The sequence below is a fragment of the Olea europaea genome, chromosome 10 (assembly GCF_002742605.1).
Source record: "Olea europaea var. sylvestris chromosome 10, O_europaea_v1, whole genome shotgun sequence".
In the NCBI taxonomy this organism is placed as follows: domain Eukaryota; kingdom Viridiplantae; phylum Streptophyta; class Magnoliopsida; order Lamiales; family Oleaceae; genus Olea; species Olea europaea.
In genome coordinates, this window is record NC_036246.1 from 44,115,155 (window position 1) to 44,132,310 (window position 17,156).

At 33.2% G+C, this 17,156-nt stretch overlaps 2 protein-coding genes across 4 annotated transcripts; both read left to right on the forward strand.

Moving 5' to 3' along the window:
- The first annotated feature begins 2,811 nt into the window (after window positions 1-2,811).
- Window positions 2,812-4,737, forward strand: LOC111400719. Its single transcript, XM_023028109.1, has 2 exons — window positions 2,812-2,908; window positions 4,304-4,737. Exons 1-2 carry the CDS (start codon window positions 2,812-2,814, stop codon window positions 4,735-4,737), a joined length of 531 nt encoding a protein of 176 aa, XP_022883877.1.
- Window positions 4,738-10,310: 5,573 nt separating this feature from the next.
- LOC111402441 (gibberellin 2-beta-dioxygenase 8) lies at window positions 10,311-15,537 on the forward strand. 3 transcript variants are annotated; one of them, XM_023030740.1, is made up of 7 exons: window positions 10,314-10,435; window positions 10,526-10,633; window positions 11,126-11,212; window positions 12,692-13,152; window positions 14,474-14,550; window positions 14,686-14,795; window positions 15,195-15,537. In XM_023030740.1, exons 3-7 carry the CDS (start codon window positions 11,150-11,152, stop codon window positions 15,432-15,434), a joined length of 951 nt encoding a protein of 316 aa, XP_022886508.1. In that variant the 5' UTR covers window positions 10,314-10,435; window positions 10,526-10,633; window positions 11,126-11,149; the 3' UTR covers window positions 15,435-15,537. The 3 variants fall into 3 exon arrangements, with proteins under 3 accessions (XP_022886507.1, XP_022886508.1, XP_022886506.1); XM_023030739.1 differs by having other exon boundaries at window positions 10,311-10,435; window positions 14,474-14,881; window positions 15,195-15,366; XM_023030738.1 differs by having other exon boundaries at window positions 10,317-10,435; window positions 14,474-14,795.
- The last annotated feature ends 1,619 nt before the right edge of the window (window positions 15,538-17,156 follow it).

Below are 17,156 nucleotides of genomic sequence, written 5' to 3' on the forward strand. Positions count from 1 at the left end.
AATTCACTAATAAACTAGGAATCAATCGTAATAAAAGAATTTGTTGTAAGTATAATTATTTTTCATGAAGAAAAAGGAAAACTGATGAAAAGGGAAGAGAGATAAAAAAATGGAAAATTTTATTCGAGATCGGAGGTGCACTGGGACATCCCAATTAGGTTATCTATCACCTTTTTAGCATTGAAAATATGGTAGTGAGAAAATCACTGATTGAAGAGATTTTCTCTAGAAGTTTGAGTATCTTTTGGTTGCAAATTTCACAAGTCTGATTATAATTGCTTTGGCCAGGTCACAACTTATGACAATTTTGATGAAGGTTACACGCAAAATATTTAAACCGAAATAAAAATACAGGTTGATCGATCATATTAAAATATAAATGACCAACGTGATAGAAATATATAAGTTAGAGGACTTCCCATAATTTTTTCTTTTCTCACCAACAGTCCACATGATTTGGAATTATCAAAATAATAAGGCAGGCAGGCAGGCAGGTGGGAATGGAAGTATCTTCCGGATACTTCACTGCCACGTGGCATCATGCAATGTCCACAAATTATATATATATATATATATATATATATATAAAAATATAATTATATTATATTTTTTTATCTTATGTAAATTTACCTAAATGACATATAAAATTATATAAAAATATATCATTCTGACTTCATCCACTAATATTTACCCTCATAAATTCTTTTAAACATTTTTATATTCTTTTAGAGTTTATGTTTAACTAAAATTCTAATAATAATATACCATTTTTGTCTAAAATCATAAGACTCTAATCATAAAATATCCTCTTCAACTGTATTGTTGAAGGTTGAACCTCCGGTCTCCTAATGATTGACCGTCCAATCAAAATGATGGCCCATCTCCACCCTCTAAGCAGCCCGAATTCGATATCTTCCACCTAGGTGCATGTACGAGGCATTGTTTTTGGTCCCTTGGTTTAAAATCAATTGTGATATTAGTTCGAAAATGGTTAAAAGAAGGAAAAATTGTAACAGCTGTATTTAACATTTTCAAAATTTGCAGATTTTATCATAATATTTAATTTGTGTCAATAGAGGATCCTAACATTTTATAATTATGTACCCTGAATCCAACTGTACGAAGTCCGTCCATTTTGAACTATCCCCAAATAAAAACCATTTCAGGGTTGGTTAAAAAAAAAAAAAACCACCTTCAACTCAAATCAGGATTTTATTTTTTATTTTTTATTTATTTATTTTATTTTTTTGGCATAAATCTATTGAAGCTTTCTAATAGTTTTGATATTCATTTTTCGATTTTAATATATTCGATTGTGATTGTGTGAGGATTTGACAATCGATAGTGATGGCGGCGATTGGTGGAGATCTAATTGTTAGATCTTTGGTGTCGATTCTGAATTTGTTGATTTTGAAATCAATAGTGGACAATGGATTTTTGCTAGGTTTTGAGAGGTTTCAAAATTATAGAGCGAACTTGCAGAGGATTTAACAACCATTTCACTCTTTGCTATAGGTATTCATTGCGGAGGTCATTGGCGTTTGAGATGGTGGTGGTATCGATTTATGTGGGCATTGTGTGAGTGGCGAAGGTGGCCCTCGTTCAACGATGGATGAGTTTTCTTGGTTTGATTTTCGAGTATTGGGTGAGTTTTCTTGGTTTATCTTCGAATGTACATTGGCAAATGTGGAGTGGGCTAGAAGGTGGCAGTGGATGATGTCGGAATTGGTAGTGGGAGGTGGTGATGAGAGCAGCGGTGGTAGTGTAGGTCGAAGGTGGTTGTTTATAGTAGGCTTGTCGGAGAAGAAGAAAAGAGGTTATTTTGACTGGGTGGGGGTGGAAGATGAGGTATTTTTTAGATTTCTTCTGATTTTGTTTCGTTTTTTATAATATGAAATTAACTAAATTATCACTTTGCCCTTACCAAATTTTGTCAAAATATTTTTTTTAGGTCAATTAACGATTTTATGGATGATTTTCATTCAGATGAACTCCAAGTGCATATTTATTAAAGGTTAGGATCTCTATTGGCACAAATTGAATGTTAGAATAAAGTCTGCAGAATTTAAAAAGGTTGGGGACCGTTGCTGCCATTTTCCCTAAAAAGAAATAAGATAAAATACTCTGGTTATGATTTACTCGAAGCATCACTAGAGAATTTAACACGATGTTAGCACATTTCGCGAGTGAACATAGTGAACTTCCCTATCCATGTGGCGTGATAAAATTGCTAACAATTGAATTATGATTGAAGTACTGAAAAGCTTCCTAGTCAAAGTATCCTGTGCTTTTATTTATCTTTTATGCTTACCGGCTCGTGTCGTGGAGAGGCTGTCCCAAGGGCTGCTAGACTCTTGGGGGCTGGTTAGACGGGTTCCATCTCATGTGATATCGTTTGCCTTCAATAAAATAGTGTTTGGAATGAAATATATAACCTTATCCTACCTACAAAGGGTGATTGTAAATTTTCTGTCAATAAGAGTAGTCTTTGAGAAAAATGGTTTCATCTTGCCTTAGATGCACATCTCAGCGCATGAATATGTCGTAGGAGTACATCTAGATGGTCAACAACTGACACTTACCAGTGGAGCTCTATGCAATGATAGAAGCCAATACAGCCCCCGTTTGAGCCCCATTATTTGAAAATGAAAATGAGAGGAATAGTATTTTTTGAAAAATGAGTGATTGAAAAAGAAGGAAAAGTTTTCGATTTATGTATAATATTATTTTATGGAAGATTGTGTGATTGAAAATAGGAGAGAGAAAAATGAAATGTAATGTAATTTAAGCTCAATTATTTTTTTCTTTAATATGTCCCTTTCATCTGTCAAACTCATGGCTAGATACCAATTTAATCATTTCGTGGACAATTTTTATGATTTGCACCTGTCACTTCAATCAATTAATGGTATTTTTGGCATTAAAAATTGAAACCCATTTTCAAGCCTGCGTGGTTTATTCCTCACGACAATAATAATATTATTACTTCAATTTTTTATGAATATGAAATTGTATTTAGAATAATTTTTAATAGCTTCATTAAATTCACAATTGTTTCATCCATAATTTGTGCTTCATTCATTATAAATTTACTTTCATACATTATTGAATTTAGTGGATTATTTCTTAAGGGGTTGTTTGACAATATTTTTGATAATTGAAAAGATTAATGAAATGTGTCCCATATAATGTATAATTATAATTAAAATTAAATATTAATTTTGATATTAATTTTTATCAAATTTTAAATTCTCTCAAGAATAAAATGTCGTGAAAATAAATTCTACTATTTTTTTCTCCCTTTGTCGTCCAACTAGATTACTGGCCCATTAATTAAAACAAAAAGTTCTATTGCTTCACATGCTTTTAATTATTTAAAATTGGACCCATATTTGAGATAGCATTAGTCTCCCGGACCATACAACAGGAGTGATTTTCGAATATGACATGATAGCGTCGTAAAAGATAGTTTCGGATGGTTGAATCAATTTTAATTCACATATTTTTCTATCATTGAATTGCTGCACTGTTAGAGTTGTGACTCAAATAAGAGTCTTGAATTGCGTGTTGTTGGTATTAAAAGGGAGTCTAACTACTTTCAATAATAAGGAAACAAAATTTCCTTGAAATTGAGCCTCCTAATTATAATATATTTTCTTGTTTTTTAGGACTTTTTTAGGGTTTGAAACGTGACCTATAAATACAAGGCTCCTCTGTCAGGTTTGTATAAGCATTATTGCCGTGTCCGCGATTTCTCTCCATATTGCCAGTTTATGATACATCGTTTCTCTGCGATAAATTCTCTTCGTTTATTTTTTTTTACCTTTAATCTTGTTTCTTGTTGTGATCTTTATTACTTCACATCGTCATTAAATCTTATTCTTTACAATCCTTTGGGATCAACAAGTGGTATTAGAACTTGGTTCTTCTTCTGTGGATTGGTTGGGGTTTTTTTTAGAGATGACTATCATGAGGTATGACATTCCCCTGTTGAATCACAATACAAGATTTTCTTTGTGACAAATAAAGATAAGGACTATTCTGATGCAGTTGGATTTGGATGATGCGCTGCTAGGTTTTGAGAAGATGCCAGCTGATTGAACAACGGAAGAGAAATATCGGAGGGATCGGAAGGCTTTATCACGGATCCATCTTCATTTATCCAATAATATTCTGCAAGATGTCTTAAAGGAGAAAACATCGACTGCCTTGTGGTTGAAATTGGAGCAGTTATGCATGACTAAAAGTCTCACGAGCAAACTGGTTCTAAAGTAGAAGCTATATTCTCATTTCATGATGAAAGGAGGGTCATTGGAGGACCATATTGTCGTGTTCAAGGAAATAGTTGCAGATTTGGAGACATTGGAGGTTAAGTACAATGAAGAAGATTTGGCTTTGATCCTGTTGCGTTCGTTGCCTGGGTTTTATGCGTCGTTTCTGGTCACCATTTTGTATAGTCAGGATACTTTGACTATAAACGACGTCTATGATGTTTTGCACTCAAAGGAGAAGTTGAAGCATTTGGTTGGAGTTACATCGAGGGATGAGAAAGCTCTTGTATCTCATGATGGTCGACGGAGAGGCAGATCGAAGAATAACAACAATTTGTTTTGCTTCTACTGCAGATGTATGGGACATATTCGGAAGGATTGTGATAAGTTGCAAGTTAAGGGTGATTTAACTGCAAATCGTGGAGCGCAACTTTTGACTTCAGACGAAACAAATCGTGGTATCTGACGTGAAATCTAGACCTGACGAGGAGTGGATTCTTGATTCGACATGTTCGCATCATAAGTGTTCCAATCAAAATTTCTTTCAGACATATGATGCTGTTCAGCAAGGTGGAGTTGTAATGGGAAACAACCAGTATTGTTGTATTGCTGGGATAGGTCAAGTCAGATTTAGGCTGCTGGATGAGATAGTCAGAAAAATTGATCAGGTTCGACATGTTCCAAAACTGAAAAAGGAATCTCATCTCGCATAGTACTCTGGATGTAAAAAGATATAAATTCTCTGGTGGAGGTGGAGTCTTGAAAGTCTGAAAGGGTGTCCTGGTTGTATTAGAGACACATAGAATGTCTCAATTGTAAATCTTGTAGGGGAGCGTAGAATCAGTTAAGAGATATATGGGCAAGTTCAGTATCGTGGTGGATATTCAGTTTGGTATAGTACATCTTGTGACGGGCTCTGGGTTGGTTCAGAACTTGCTCGAGGAAGCATTGGTGATTCTGCTTTGCCATCAATTTCAGCAGTTGCACTGTGTTTAGTTGTTTGGATTGGATCCATTGAGTGTAGATACCGTGGTGTCAGTGATGTCTGTATTGCTTTTGGGGACTTTAAATGCGACAGTTCTAGCGAAGGGTTTTCTATTCAGACATTTTGTACGGTTTCTGTTACTTCGACCCTGTTTGGTAAACATTAATTCCTTGGTGGAATTTTGGGAACTCGGGAGTAGGGTTCAGGTGTCGCTTATGGACGCCGTGCAAAGGACGATGATTTATATGGAGAGTTTTGGTTATTGCGTCGAGGAGATTTGCCATTTCATTTCCATGCAAATGGGTTTATTTTTTAGGTAGAGAAATTTTGTGGAGCCCCGCTCGTTGTACCAAAATTTGAGTCAAGGTGGAGATTGTTAGAGTTGTGATTCAAACAAGAGTCTTGAATCACGTGTTGTTGGTGTTAGAAATGAGTCTAACTGCATTCAACTACAAGGAAACAAAATCTCTTTAAAATTGGGTCTCCTAATTGTAATATATTTTCTTGCCTTTTAGGACTCTTCTAAGATTTGAAATGTGTTCTATAAATACAAGGCTCCACTGTTAGTTTTGTTTAAGCATTATTGTTGTATCAGTAATTTCTCTCCATATTGTTAGTTTATAATACATCGTTCCTCTGAGATAAATTCTCTTTGTTTATTTCTTTATTTTTAATTTTGTTTCTTGTTGTGATCTTTATTACTTCACATCGTCATTAAATCTCATTATTTACTATCCTTTGAGATCAACACCCACAACCCATTATTACCTTGGATTTTCCTTTTTTTTTTTTTTTTTTAATTTATTGTTTAATTTCAAATTTTGAAAAAAAAAATTCCCATGAGAGTAAATTTATATAGGCACTTGTTGTCAGATATGATTTGTCTAGAGGGAGGGTCCCACTTGATCAGTGAACACTGTGACCTTTCCTATAGAAGGGGTTGTTGGATTATAAGGATCAAGTAATCGTTGCATTATTGTGATTAGGTGAATCTACATGTTCATTAATGCATCATATGCTACATTGTTATTTGTTGCTCAATTTTAATATGCAATGTACGATTATTTTTTATTCGAAATATTGCTTGGTCAATTTTTTTCGTTATTCTAAAACGAAACCAACTAATAGGAAAAATCATGTGGATTGGAAACGTAATTCAATGTTTTTGCTCAATAAGGATAAATCGAGGTGATGAATACCTCTCGGGAGAATTCAGGGACAATTTAACAGAAAATTGTACTATTTCTTAATTGGATACATCTGGTATACCTAAACGGAATGTCATTTCCAAAAGAAAAAACAAGACATCGTCAGATATGGTTAGGTCAATGAAGAGTTTCACAACTCTACTTATCTTATTTTGGGATATACACTGGAAACAGTTGGACATATTCTTAACTTAGTTCTTTCTAAGTCCATTCTTAAGACAATCCTGAAATTTTGGAAATGCAGATAGCTAGTGCCATGTGGCAAGCCGTTTGCCATGTAGTAGAAAACCATTGGTCTGAGTCTTTTGTGGGCCAACTTGGATCTGGATAGTTTATGTTTGATATTAATTTTTACAAGTACGATAGAAGAGTACTATTGCTGTTTGGATTGCTGCTGTTATTTCCTTGGATTTTTCTTTTTTTTTTTTTTTTTTGAATTCATAGTTAAGTTGCAAATTTCGAAAATATAATTCCGCATGAGAGTATGTTGATGTACATGGGATCATCGGAACTTTCTCAAGCTAAGTAGAAGAAAAATATATGAACATTATATAAACTTATATATAGTTTAATAACACAAAAATCACCAAAGTCGGCTTCAAATGAAGTTATGAAACATTCCTTAAGATGTTAAGACATTATTTATCTACACCACTACGACGATGCATTTGGATATGCAAGAGTGTTTTCTCAGATAAAATGAAATGGGCTGAATGTTGTTTATATTGTGCATACGCGAATATTAAAGAGATTGAAGTCTATACTACATTTCTCTAAAATGACAAAGTATACTTAGAGTTTTGAAGAAAAGATATGCAAAAACAAGCTTTTTACATGTAAAGATGAAGGAGAGAGATTACAAAATTGGCTATTCTCCAATAGCTATAAGGATCACATCTTCAAACACCACTAAATTTTTGGTAAAATTCCATTTCCATTAAAGATAGAATATTTACCTACCAATACATAAAGACTTTACCAACATGCGTTATAAAGACTTGTGCTATTTCTTTGAAAAGATTACTATTTTATTTTAAGAATAAATTCAATATGGTATTTAAGTCTATTAAGTTTAAAAGAGTTATTTGATATATTCTATGCTTAAATGAGAATTTGAATTCTAAAATGTGTGCTCAAATGAATCATTATTTTGCGGGAACATATTAAAGATAAATTACACATTGATTATTTTAATAACATGAATCAACACATAATTTGAACTAATATTAAGAAGATTAACCATTCAATATAAAATTGGCTGAGCTTTCTCAGGGGACACACTCAGCTGCAGACAGGCGCAACCAGAGAGGTGAAGGTGCAGGTAGGCCCCCTTTGGGCACACTCAATATAATTGTCTTTTAAAATATCTTTATAGAAATTTACTTCCTCCACCAATTTATCAAGAAATTGGGCACCATAAATGTTTGATTTGTCTAACTATTTATTTTATTACTGGTTAACTCAAATCACCAGGAGGGTGGAGTTTTCATTCAAAAGTAAAAGAAGAAGATTAGGATATGAACATTTGACGTAGCATCTATTAAATGTAAATACAATACGAAGAGTTCAAACAGTCTAAATGGTTGGGAGCTAAACAATACGTGCTCTCACTTAACTCCTCGATGTAATTTTTTGTTGTTTCATGTTTACTATTCCAATCACTACCATCTTCATAATTCATCAATGTGTTCATAACCCATTTTCGGCAAATCTAATCCCTTGTTGATACTGTCATGCATGTGTTCAAAAGCATCACCTGCATAATAAAGATCCCAAGATGTAGGAACTAAACTAATTTAGAGCATTCGATGCTTCAGTGGATTGCTAAAATAAATTTACTTATAGGCAAAATAAACTATGTTTAAATTCCTTTCAAATGCAATGTGATAGGACTATATCAAGTTGACACGAAAAAGAAAAATGTACATATTGAGAAGAGCTTCGTCATATTTTCTATGCATCGTTAGACATGAATATTATGATTGTATTTTTATTTTAAATATATAAAAGGTACATGGACATTAATATTAGGATATAGATACAGCATATTGTAGATTAATTTTGAGATTGAATGTCTATTCATTAGGCATCAATGATAATTAACAACAAGTTTTTCGATTGACATGCCACGTGGATGACAATCAATATAATACATTGAAGATGCTCTTAAAGTGACTCAATTGCACTATTCTAATAAGGCGATTAATAATAGGTGTTTTATAATTGATTATTTTCTTTATGAAATTGCATCCGTTTTTGTAATGGGATAATGATATATATATATATATATATATATCAATTGTAAAGGAAGTAATTAAGAAACTCAATTATGGAAGGAGCTCTTATATAACCAATCTAAATATTGGCATGTGGTAAACTATTTTTTATCAACAAAAAGCCTTATATTTATGGGTGTATATATAACAACCTAATACAATTCTCTTTCTTCAAAATAACCACTTTAGGCACCGTTTGAGCCACATTAATATAAAAATGAGAATACAAAATATAGTCGTTGCGGGTCCCACACAAGAAATAAATTTTCAAATATGGTGGCTGATGTGATGGATAACGGTAATGTTTTTCATTTTAATGAGTAAATAATGGAAAACAAATAGGGGCTAAATCTCATACTCATTTTCAGCTATACATTTATACAATAACATATTTTGCAAGTAGACTAAAAATTTTCTTTACTTTTTAACCATATATAGTCTCGACTAGAAAATATGTAGTTGAATTCAACCCATATTTGTTGTTTCTTCTAAGATACTTTAAAAAACACTTGGTAGTTGTTCAATACACATCAGAGATATTCCGTAAAGAAAATCAATTATTCAAGTATGTATAGTCAATTTGTAAACATTTTCTGTTGTAGCGAGGCCTAGAGGTACACTACTCCATGTCATTTCCTCTGCGAGCAAATCACATGCTTGCACTTAAATCCTCATTCTGCATTCTTTGGTCTTTTCTACTTTTGTCGACGTGACATTCAAATTGAGCATGCATGTGACCTAGATTTTGTTATTGTGTTTGTGTTGGTAGGGTGGGGTGGTGGTGGGGGTGGAGGTGGAAGTGGGGGTTTAGTCCTGCATATCCCTACTGATTTTTTCAAATTAATTTTGTGAATTTGAGATGCAGCCTAGACTTTACTTACAGGAGACAAGGATCTGGAATTTTTTCTCATTAGATGAAACTCTGATAGAAGAACAATGCCGTTTGGAGGTAATAAAAGTTGTGAACTTCTAAAAATGAAGCAGCTCCCATAGGAATATTTTATAGGGTATATAACAATTCTTATACGACTGTTACCAATTCATTGCTTGGATCCAACTATAAGTGATAATGTTTTCTTCTTTTTTATCAGGTAGTTGTGGTCGGACTCTATATGTATATATTCATAGACTGTAATAACATATTGACTCAGTGCCGACATGTACTTAGATGGGTAATGTGCTTATTACAGTTGGGTCCACTATTGTTCATGTGCACTGTTTTCTTAGCTTGCAAATGGGAGGGAAATCTAGAGAGAGAGAGAGAGACTTGGAAGAATGTGAGCCAAATGAAATATTATGTAAGAATTTTCAGTCGGTGAGTTGGCATAGTGTGGTAGACTTGGATGAATGTACACCAATTGACTGATAGCTGGAGTCTTCAGGGTAGTTTAGATTAGTGATCTATTTTTAGTATAAATTCTGAAAATATTTTTATGTTTTTCCAATAAACATCAGTTTTCACTACATAATTAAGACAATCTGATGGGATTCTTTTGAAAAGTTGAAGTAATATAATTAGTCTGTCATAACTTCAAAATTTTCAATGATCATTATTGCTAATTTTAGATCAACTTAAATCTTTGCCTCTGGTGTTAAGTCGATCAATTAATCCTGTGTTGCATACAGAATATTGCGTAAAATGGGAAAAAAGAAAAAGAAAAAAAGGGATACCTTCGTAGCCAAATCCTCAAAAAGGTAAAACTGGTTCTCTGATTGCTTTATGAGCAGCGTGTTCTTTTCTTAAACATAGATTCTAAATCTTGACTATAATTCTCGCAATTTCAGTACTGAAAATGAATCATATCTTCACTATAAATATCTATCCTCCAATCTTCCTGGACATCAGACTTAAACGCCTGCTATATCTATCTACCATTCTCTTCTCTTCTTCAAGTAAGTATTCGTATTTGAATATATACTAGTCCGTACTTTCTCTCTTCTACTTTTTCATCTTTGCTTAGGTAGCATTTCAATCAACAAACAACAGTTTTTTTTATGCAAGTTCGGATAAAAAACTCTACACTGGTGTGTCATTTGGCACAGCCTATAAGAGTTATATATACAGGCTAATATTGCTCTATTCGAACTCAAAAAGACCACTAGTCTAAATACTTTTCAAGTGTTCATACTTTCTTAAATAGAGGTGACATGTTATATCAATAACTTGCATGAAACAAGTCTTAGAAGGGGGCTCGGCCTGATCTCCAGTTAAAGGTGCATAATAGGTATATATGCATACGAAACGCTTGTACGCCTATACACTTTTGGAGCCTTTGTTCAAGAAAAAATCGGCAAATTGACGATAAAAATGCCTTGAAACAAACTAAGTTTTCTCATCAAAAATTTCCAGCAGCTCATTGCGCTAATGTTAACCAAAAAATGCAGGCCAATACGAACCATTAGAGCTCAATGCATGGTCATCAGATGATATTAATGGTGAACTCGGCAAATGCTCCAGATCGCATTGACAAAGTAAGCCGAATTTTATTATATAGTGTACAAACTTAAGCTATTATACACAGACAATTTTTGCCCTTGTTTGAGCTTCATTCTTCTAAAAATTTCATTTTTCCAAAACTCATTTTCAATTACACATTCTTCAATAAAATAATATTACACGCAAACTCAATTTTTTTTCTTAATTTCTTATCACATATTCTCCATCAATCTACTATTCAAAGTGCATTTTTCCTCCAAAATGGGGCTCAAACAAGGGCTTTATTTAACATGCATGGTCTATCTATTTCTTTTGTGCGACGTTATTTTGATGATGTGCTACCCCATACAGTCTAGACGGTGCAGAATTTATTTATTGATTTATGATTTATCTCCAATTTAAAAAATTCAAAGCACTTGATATTCGTACCTTTACGTCTAGGTATATTGTGGGAGACAAATATTTAAGATGATTGAACACTGTCTTACAATTTACAATTGGTGTATTTGACTGAGCTGCACTTCCTTGGAGACTTTTAATTTAAAAATATGTATGCATATAATAGTTTTAATGCGTTCTAATGACTTCTTGAAAATGTAAATAACCTTACTTCAGTCCAAGGGGCTTTGAGATGACAAGTTGATAATTTACTTCTTTTACATGAATTCTTCTCACATAAGAAAATAAAAAGTGGTACAACCCTAACATCCATTAAAGATACCTATTCTTCTTATTATTTTTTTTTTCTGGGTGAAAAAGGTTTAAGAGATTGATGGGAAATTTTTAAATTAGATAGCTTATACAAGTTCCCATGATATTATTCCAAGGAATTTAGATAGATTCTATATTTTAAGAGAAATTTTATTTCTTTGTTATTTAAAGAGAAAGGAGTGCTAAACTTTGTATTTATCCCAAATAACCCCGACTAATTTATACGACACACACTACACTAACCAAAGAAAGAAGGAAAAAGAAACAAAACACAGAGAACAGGCGTCAATTTTGTCCTTCTAATTCATCCAAGGAGTGTACAAAATGAGAGAGAAAGTACAACGTTTTCATCGACCGAACAAACAAGAAACATAGGGTAGCAAAGTATATTTTTTTATACTCTTCCTCTTGTCATTTTAATATCCAAACACTCGTCAAATCAAGTTTAGTCTAGTAACCTTACATTTCGTTCTAGGCCTAAGTCATAGGACCAGCTGTCCATGGCTAATGTTTTTGTGCTTTTTTTTTCTTGCTACTATTTATACTTGGTCCAATGGAGGGCCAATCTTTCTATTTTCTTTGTTTTCAATTCATAGTGATTTGGGCCAGAGTTTATTCTTGGGGTTATATTTGTTCGAAGAGAGCGTTAAGGAAGACATATTTCTTCTGCTAGTTCCTCTCTATAAGTTTTAAGATTTTAGAGAGTGAATGAATACATATCGAGCCATGTATTTTTGCTGACTCTGCTATCAAATCGAAGAAATCGTCTAAAGATTGGTAATTTTAATTTGTTGTCTCATCAGCCTGCAAGAATGGACGAATCATCACCTGATCCACCCTTTCATGAAACATACAAGACTCTCTTCAACAACTTGACTGATACTACGCAAAAGAATTTCCCCCAGTTCCCTGTAATGGAAGAAGTCGAGCTACCATTAGTCGATCTGAACCAGTTAAACCTTGGAGATTCCGAAAGAGAATCATGCAAGAAACAAATAGCTAGAGCATCTCAAGAATGGGGTTTCTTTCAAGTTATAAACCACGGGATTTCCCGAGAAATCTTGGAGAATATGAGAAGAGAACAAGTGAAGTTATTCAAGAAACCATTTCAAGACAAGACAAATGGCAAAGATTTGAACTTTTCTGCTGGGAGTTATCGATGGGGAGCACCAACAGCTACTTGCCTTGGTCAATTATCTTGGTCTGAGGCTTTTCATGTTTCTTTAAGTGACATTTTAGGTTCAGGTGGCCTCAATAATCTCTGGTAATTCACTAACCTTAACTTGTTTAATGTTACTTATACCCCCCCCCCCCCCGGGGGCGAAGAAAAGTGGTCATTCTTTCAAAAGCTTTTACTTCCAGCGGCAAAGCTAGCATGGCTTTTTTGATTTCGGTAGCTTATCCCTTGTCACTTTTCCGTGTGTTGAAATATCTTGCTACAATGATCATGTAGGATTGAACATAATTATTTCCTTAGTAAAAGCTAATTTCTGGGTGTGTCTTACCTAGCATATTGCAAGTTTTTAATTAGGACAGAAATCTAGTCACATGCCTAACTTAAAATGTGATATAAGTAGAAAGAAACTGTTAGGTATTAAGCCTTAATCGCTCTTACAGGAGCAAACTGAATGAATATCGAAAACAAGCAAACCAAACACATCTTTAGTAGTTCACTCTCAGAGGGTAGGTAAATTTGTATGGTGAAATTACCGAAATTGGTATAGTAAAATTACCGAGTTTCTTTAGAAATTGACTCCAAATAGGCGATAAGAATATCCCTTGATTTGTATTTTAAACTAGTTAGTCAACATTAAGACGAAAGTATAATCTCTGCAGAGCCACACATGTTATTAATTAAAGAACTAGCTAGATATTGAGATGTTTAATTACAATTAAATTTCTCTAGCCATGTAGAATAAAAAATAAGAGCCTTGAGAGGTAGTACTCTCTGAAGAAGGCATTTCGTACTAGGCAGTTTTGCTCCACATATTTTACGAAGGGATGAGAATCTTTAGATACTTGATCCATTAACACTAGTTTATCCACACTCGTACTTCCAATTGTGTAATTGGTTGACACATTGCCAAAGGGACAGTTTTTCCCTTGTAGCAAATTCTCAGACAGCATTTGCAACCATGTTCCCTTGGAATTTTACTGAAAGGATATCCATTTATGGACTAGAAAACACTTAAACCATTGAGAACATCAATCAAGGTTGATTAAAAACATGTTTTGTACATTGCATTGGATATGAGGTGACACAAATTTTGTTCCATGTCTCTTTTCACTAATCATGTCTTATCATGTAGCCTTGGATTTCAAACATGCCCTAACAACCCATATAGCCATTTTGAATGTCAATCAAGATGGATAAAACACGCATTTACTACGTTGTACTTGATAGGAATTGCCAAAATAACTTTTATATTTTCGTTAATAATGTTTAGTTGTGTCTACTGTTAAAAATGGCATAAACTCCCAGTATGATCTCCAAAATAAAGATTGAAAACCCAACTCTTTTTTATTTCATCTTTATGTAACTCTGATATTTATTATTATGTTTCCTTATTTCTTTGTGAATTCAGCTCAACAATGGAACAATATGCAACAACAGTGTCTGAACTAGCTCAAAAACTGGCAGATATATTAGCTGAAAAAATTGGTCAGAAGTCTATTTTCTTCAAGGAAACATGCCTTTCTAGCACTTGCTATCTTCGAATGAATCGATATCCACCATGCCCAATGTCTTCCCAAATGTTTGGAATAATGCCACATACTGACAGTGATTTCCTCACAGTACTGCACCAGGATCATATTGGAGGTTTGCAATTGGTGAAAGATGGGAAATGGATTGCTGTTAAACCGAACCCTGAAGCCCTAGTTATCAACATTGGGGATTTGATGCAGGTCATTCTCTTTGTAATCATATGGATTATTGCCTTATTGGTCCTCTGTCGAGTAGTAACTCGTGATCAAACTTCACAAAGAAATAGGTTGATCATCCCTAGCTACCTTTATTATAGTTGCAAAATAAGTTGGTTATAATAGTCTAAATCTTTCTAAAATTGTCGAACTTCAAATTTCTCCAGCCCCATAAAGTTCGACATATCAAGACCACCTCACTATTTAACGTAGGTTTGGAATATTTTCGCCATTGAGAACTGATTGTGAAATTATAATGAAAAATTGCTACTGCAACAATAAATTGAGGACCATGGAGCATTCTTCTCTATTCATATGCCGAAAATTCCCACAAATTCTCTAATTCTCGCTCACTGATGAACTATTTCCTTTCTTATGGTGCAGGCTTGGAGCAATAACATTTATAAAAGTGTCGAGCATCGAGTCGTTGCTAATGAGTTAAAGGAAAGATTCTCCACTGCTTATTTTCTGTGTCCGTCCTATGACACGGTTATACAAAGTTGCATTCAGCCTTCTGTCTATAGAAGATTTAGCTTTGGAGAATATAGAAAACAAGTTCAAGAAGATGTCAAAAGTTTTGGGTACAAAGTAGGACTTCCGAGGTTTCTTGTTCCAAGTCATTAGACTCAAATATTCTGGAGATTAAAGAAGGAAATTAAATACTATTTGTAAAACGTAGAAATTAATTGTTTATGATAACCATAAATTAAGAAAATAATACAACATTGAGAACTAAATTTCTTCTTTTCTTTTTAAATTACGATTTTGGAGACTTCTTGAATTTTTTCTTTTCATGCACTTATGTGTGACTGTTCTTGATATTAATAAACTTAATTGGCGTGAAATAGTTGGAGTTTCTCAAGGATGTTCAACCTTGAAACTAACTTGTGAACAAAGTATAACGTAGAATATTGTTGATTACACAGAAGACATTGTGTCGTGTTACAAATTCGTTAACTTCAAAATCATTCTTTAAGATAACTTCAAAATTGGATAATTAAGATAACCAAATCTCACATGCTACATCTTGAAAAAAATTTCATTAGCAGTAAGCAATTAAGTTGTATTTAAAATATCAAATCTGAGAGGTTATAAATTATTATAGTTCAACTCATTATTCACAACCAAAAGTTTCTTCTTCATTATGCAAATGTTATCAGAAAAGTGAATGTCAAAATATTTCTGCATTAATAGATGGCTAAAAACAAGTAAACACTGCTTTGCAGTCCAAGTATATAATACACTTTCAGACATCTTTTCAACCTGCTCAAATTTTGTTTTGATAACAATGTCTCCAAAGTCTAAAATTCTATAGGATTTCGCATCTCCAATTATCACATGTCCACGATCAACAAGATTTAACAAACTCTTGTTTTTAGTCATATGCTCGCTGACTACACTATCTCTATATCAAAGATTACCAACGTTTTCGTCTAAAGCAATTAATAAGGTTTTATGAAATTTTTAGACACCCAAGAGATCTTAATTTCTTTTCCTTTCAAGTTCTCCAAAGACAGGTAAGATGTTGTGATTCTTTATTAGCCACCTCCATATGATCAAATTTATTCATTAGGCTTCGCAGAAATTTTTCGACAACCTTTTAGGTTTTCAAAATTTCTATATTTGAGCGTGGTGGAAAAAAATTCACAAAACAAGAGCCAAGAGCTTGGATTTTGGTGAAAAGAAACAAAGGGCATCTATTATTTTTGTATGATTTCTTCGCTTCTTAAATACAATATAATCATTCGTCTCAATTATATAGCCCCGGTTTGGTATTGATTTAAATAAGATTTTAATTTAAGTTAAAGTCAAATAATAATTATTAACCACATTTTTCATAGGTCCTACAACTTTTTAATCATACTTTTCAAAAATTTCTATCAAAATCTACTAAAAATTTAATTTTACCCCTACCAAATAAGGGCATAATGTGCTTGACTGACCTATTTATTTATTTTTTAAATGGCGAGAGAAATATTTTCATAGCTTGCCATTTATTTTCTATTAGTCTCTATTACTATTTCTGTAAAAAAAATAATATATGTGATCGAGATAAATCCATTGCAAATCATTAACAGGATTTTCATCTACTGATTCTTTGAAAAAGTATGTCATTAGGGTCAGATTTTTGAGCAACAAGCCAACAGCAAAAGAAATCCATTGCGTTGGATTATGTCACGAGTGACATAATTTGTAATTATAAACAATGTACATCAAATCATAGTGATACCTACGCTAATCCCATCCCATCGATAGCTATGCTAATCCAATCCCTATCTTAGGCTATAGCTATACGGTAAAGGTCTCACATATTTTCACAAAAAAAAAAAAAAAAAAAAAAAAAGA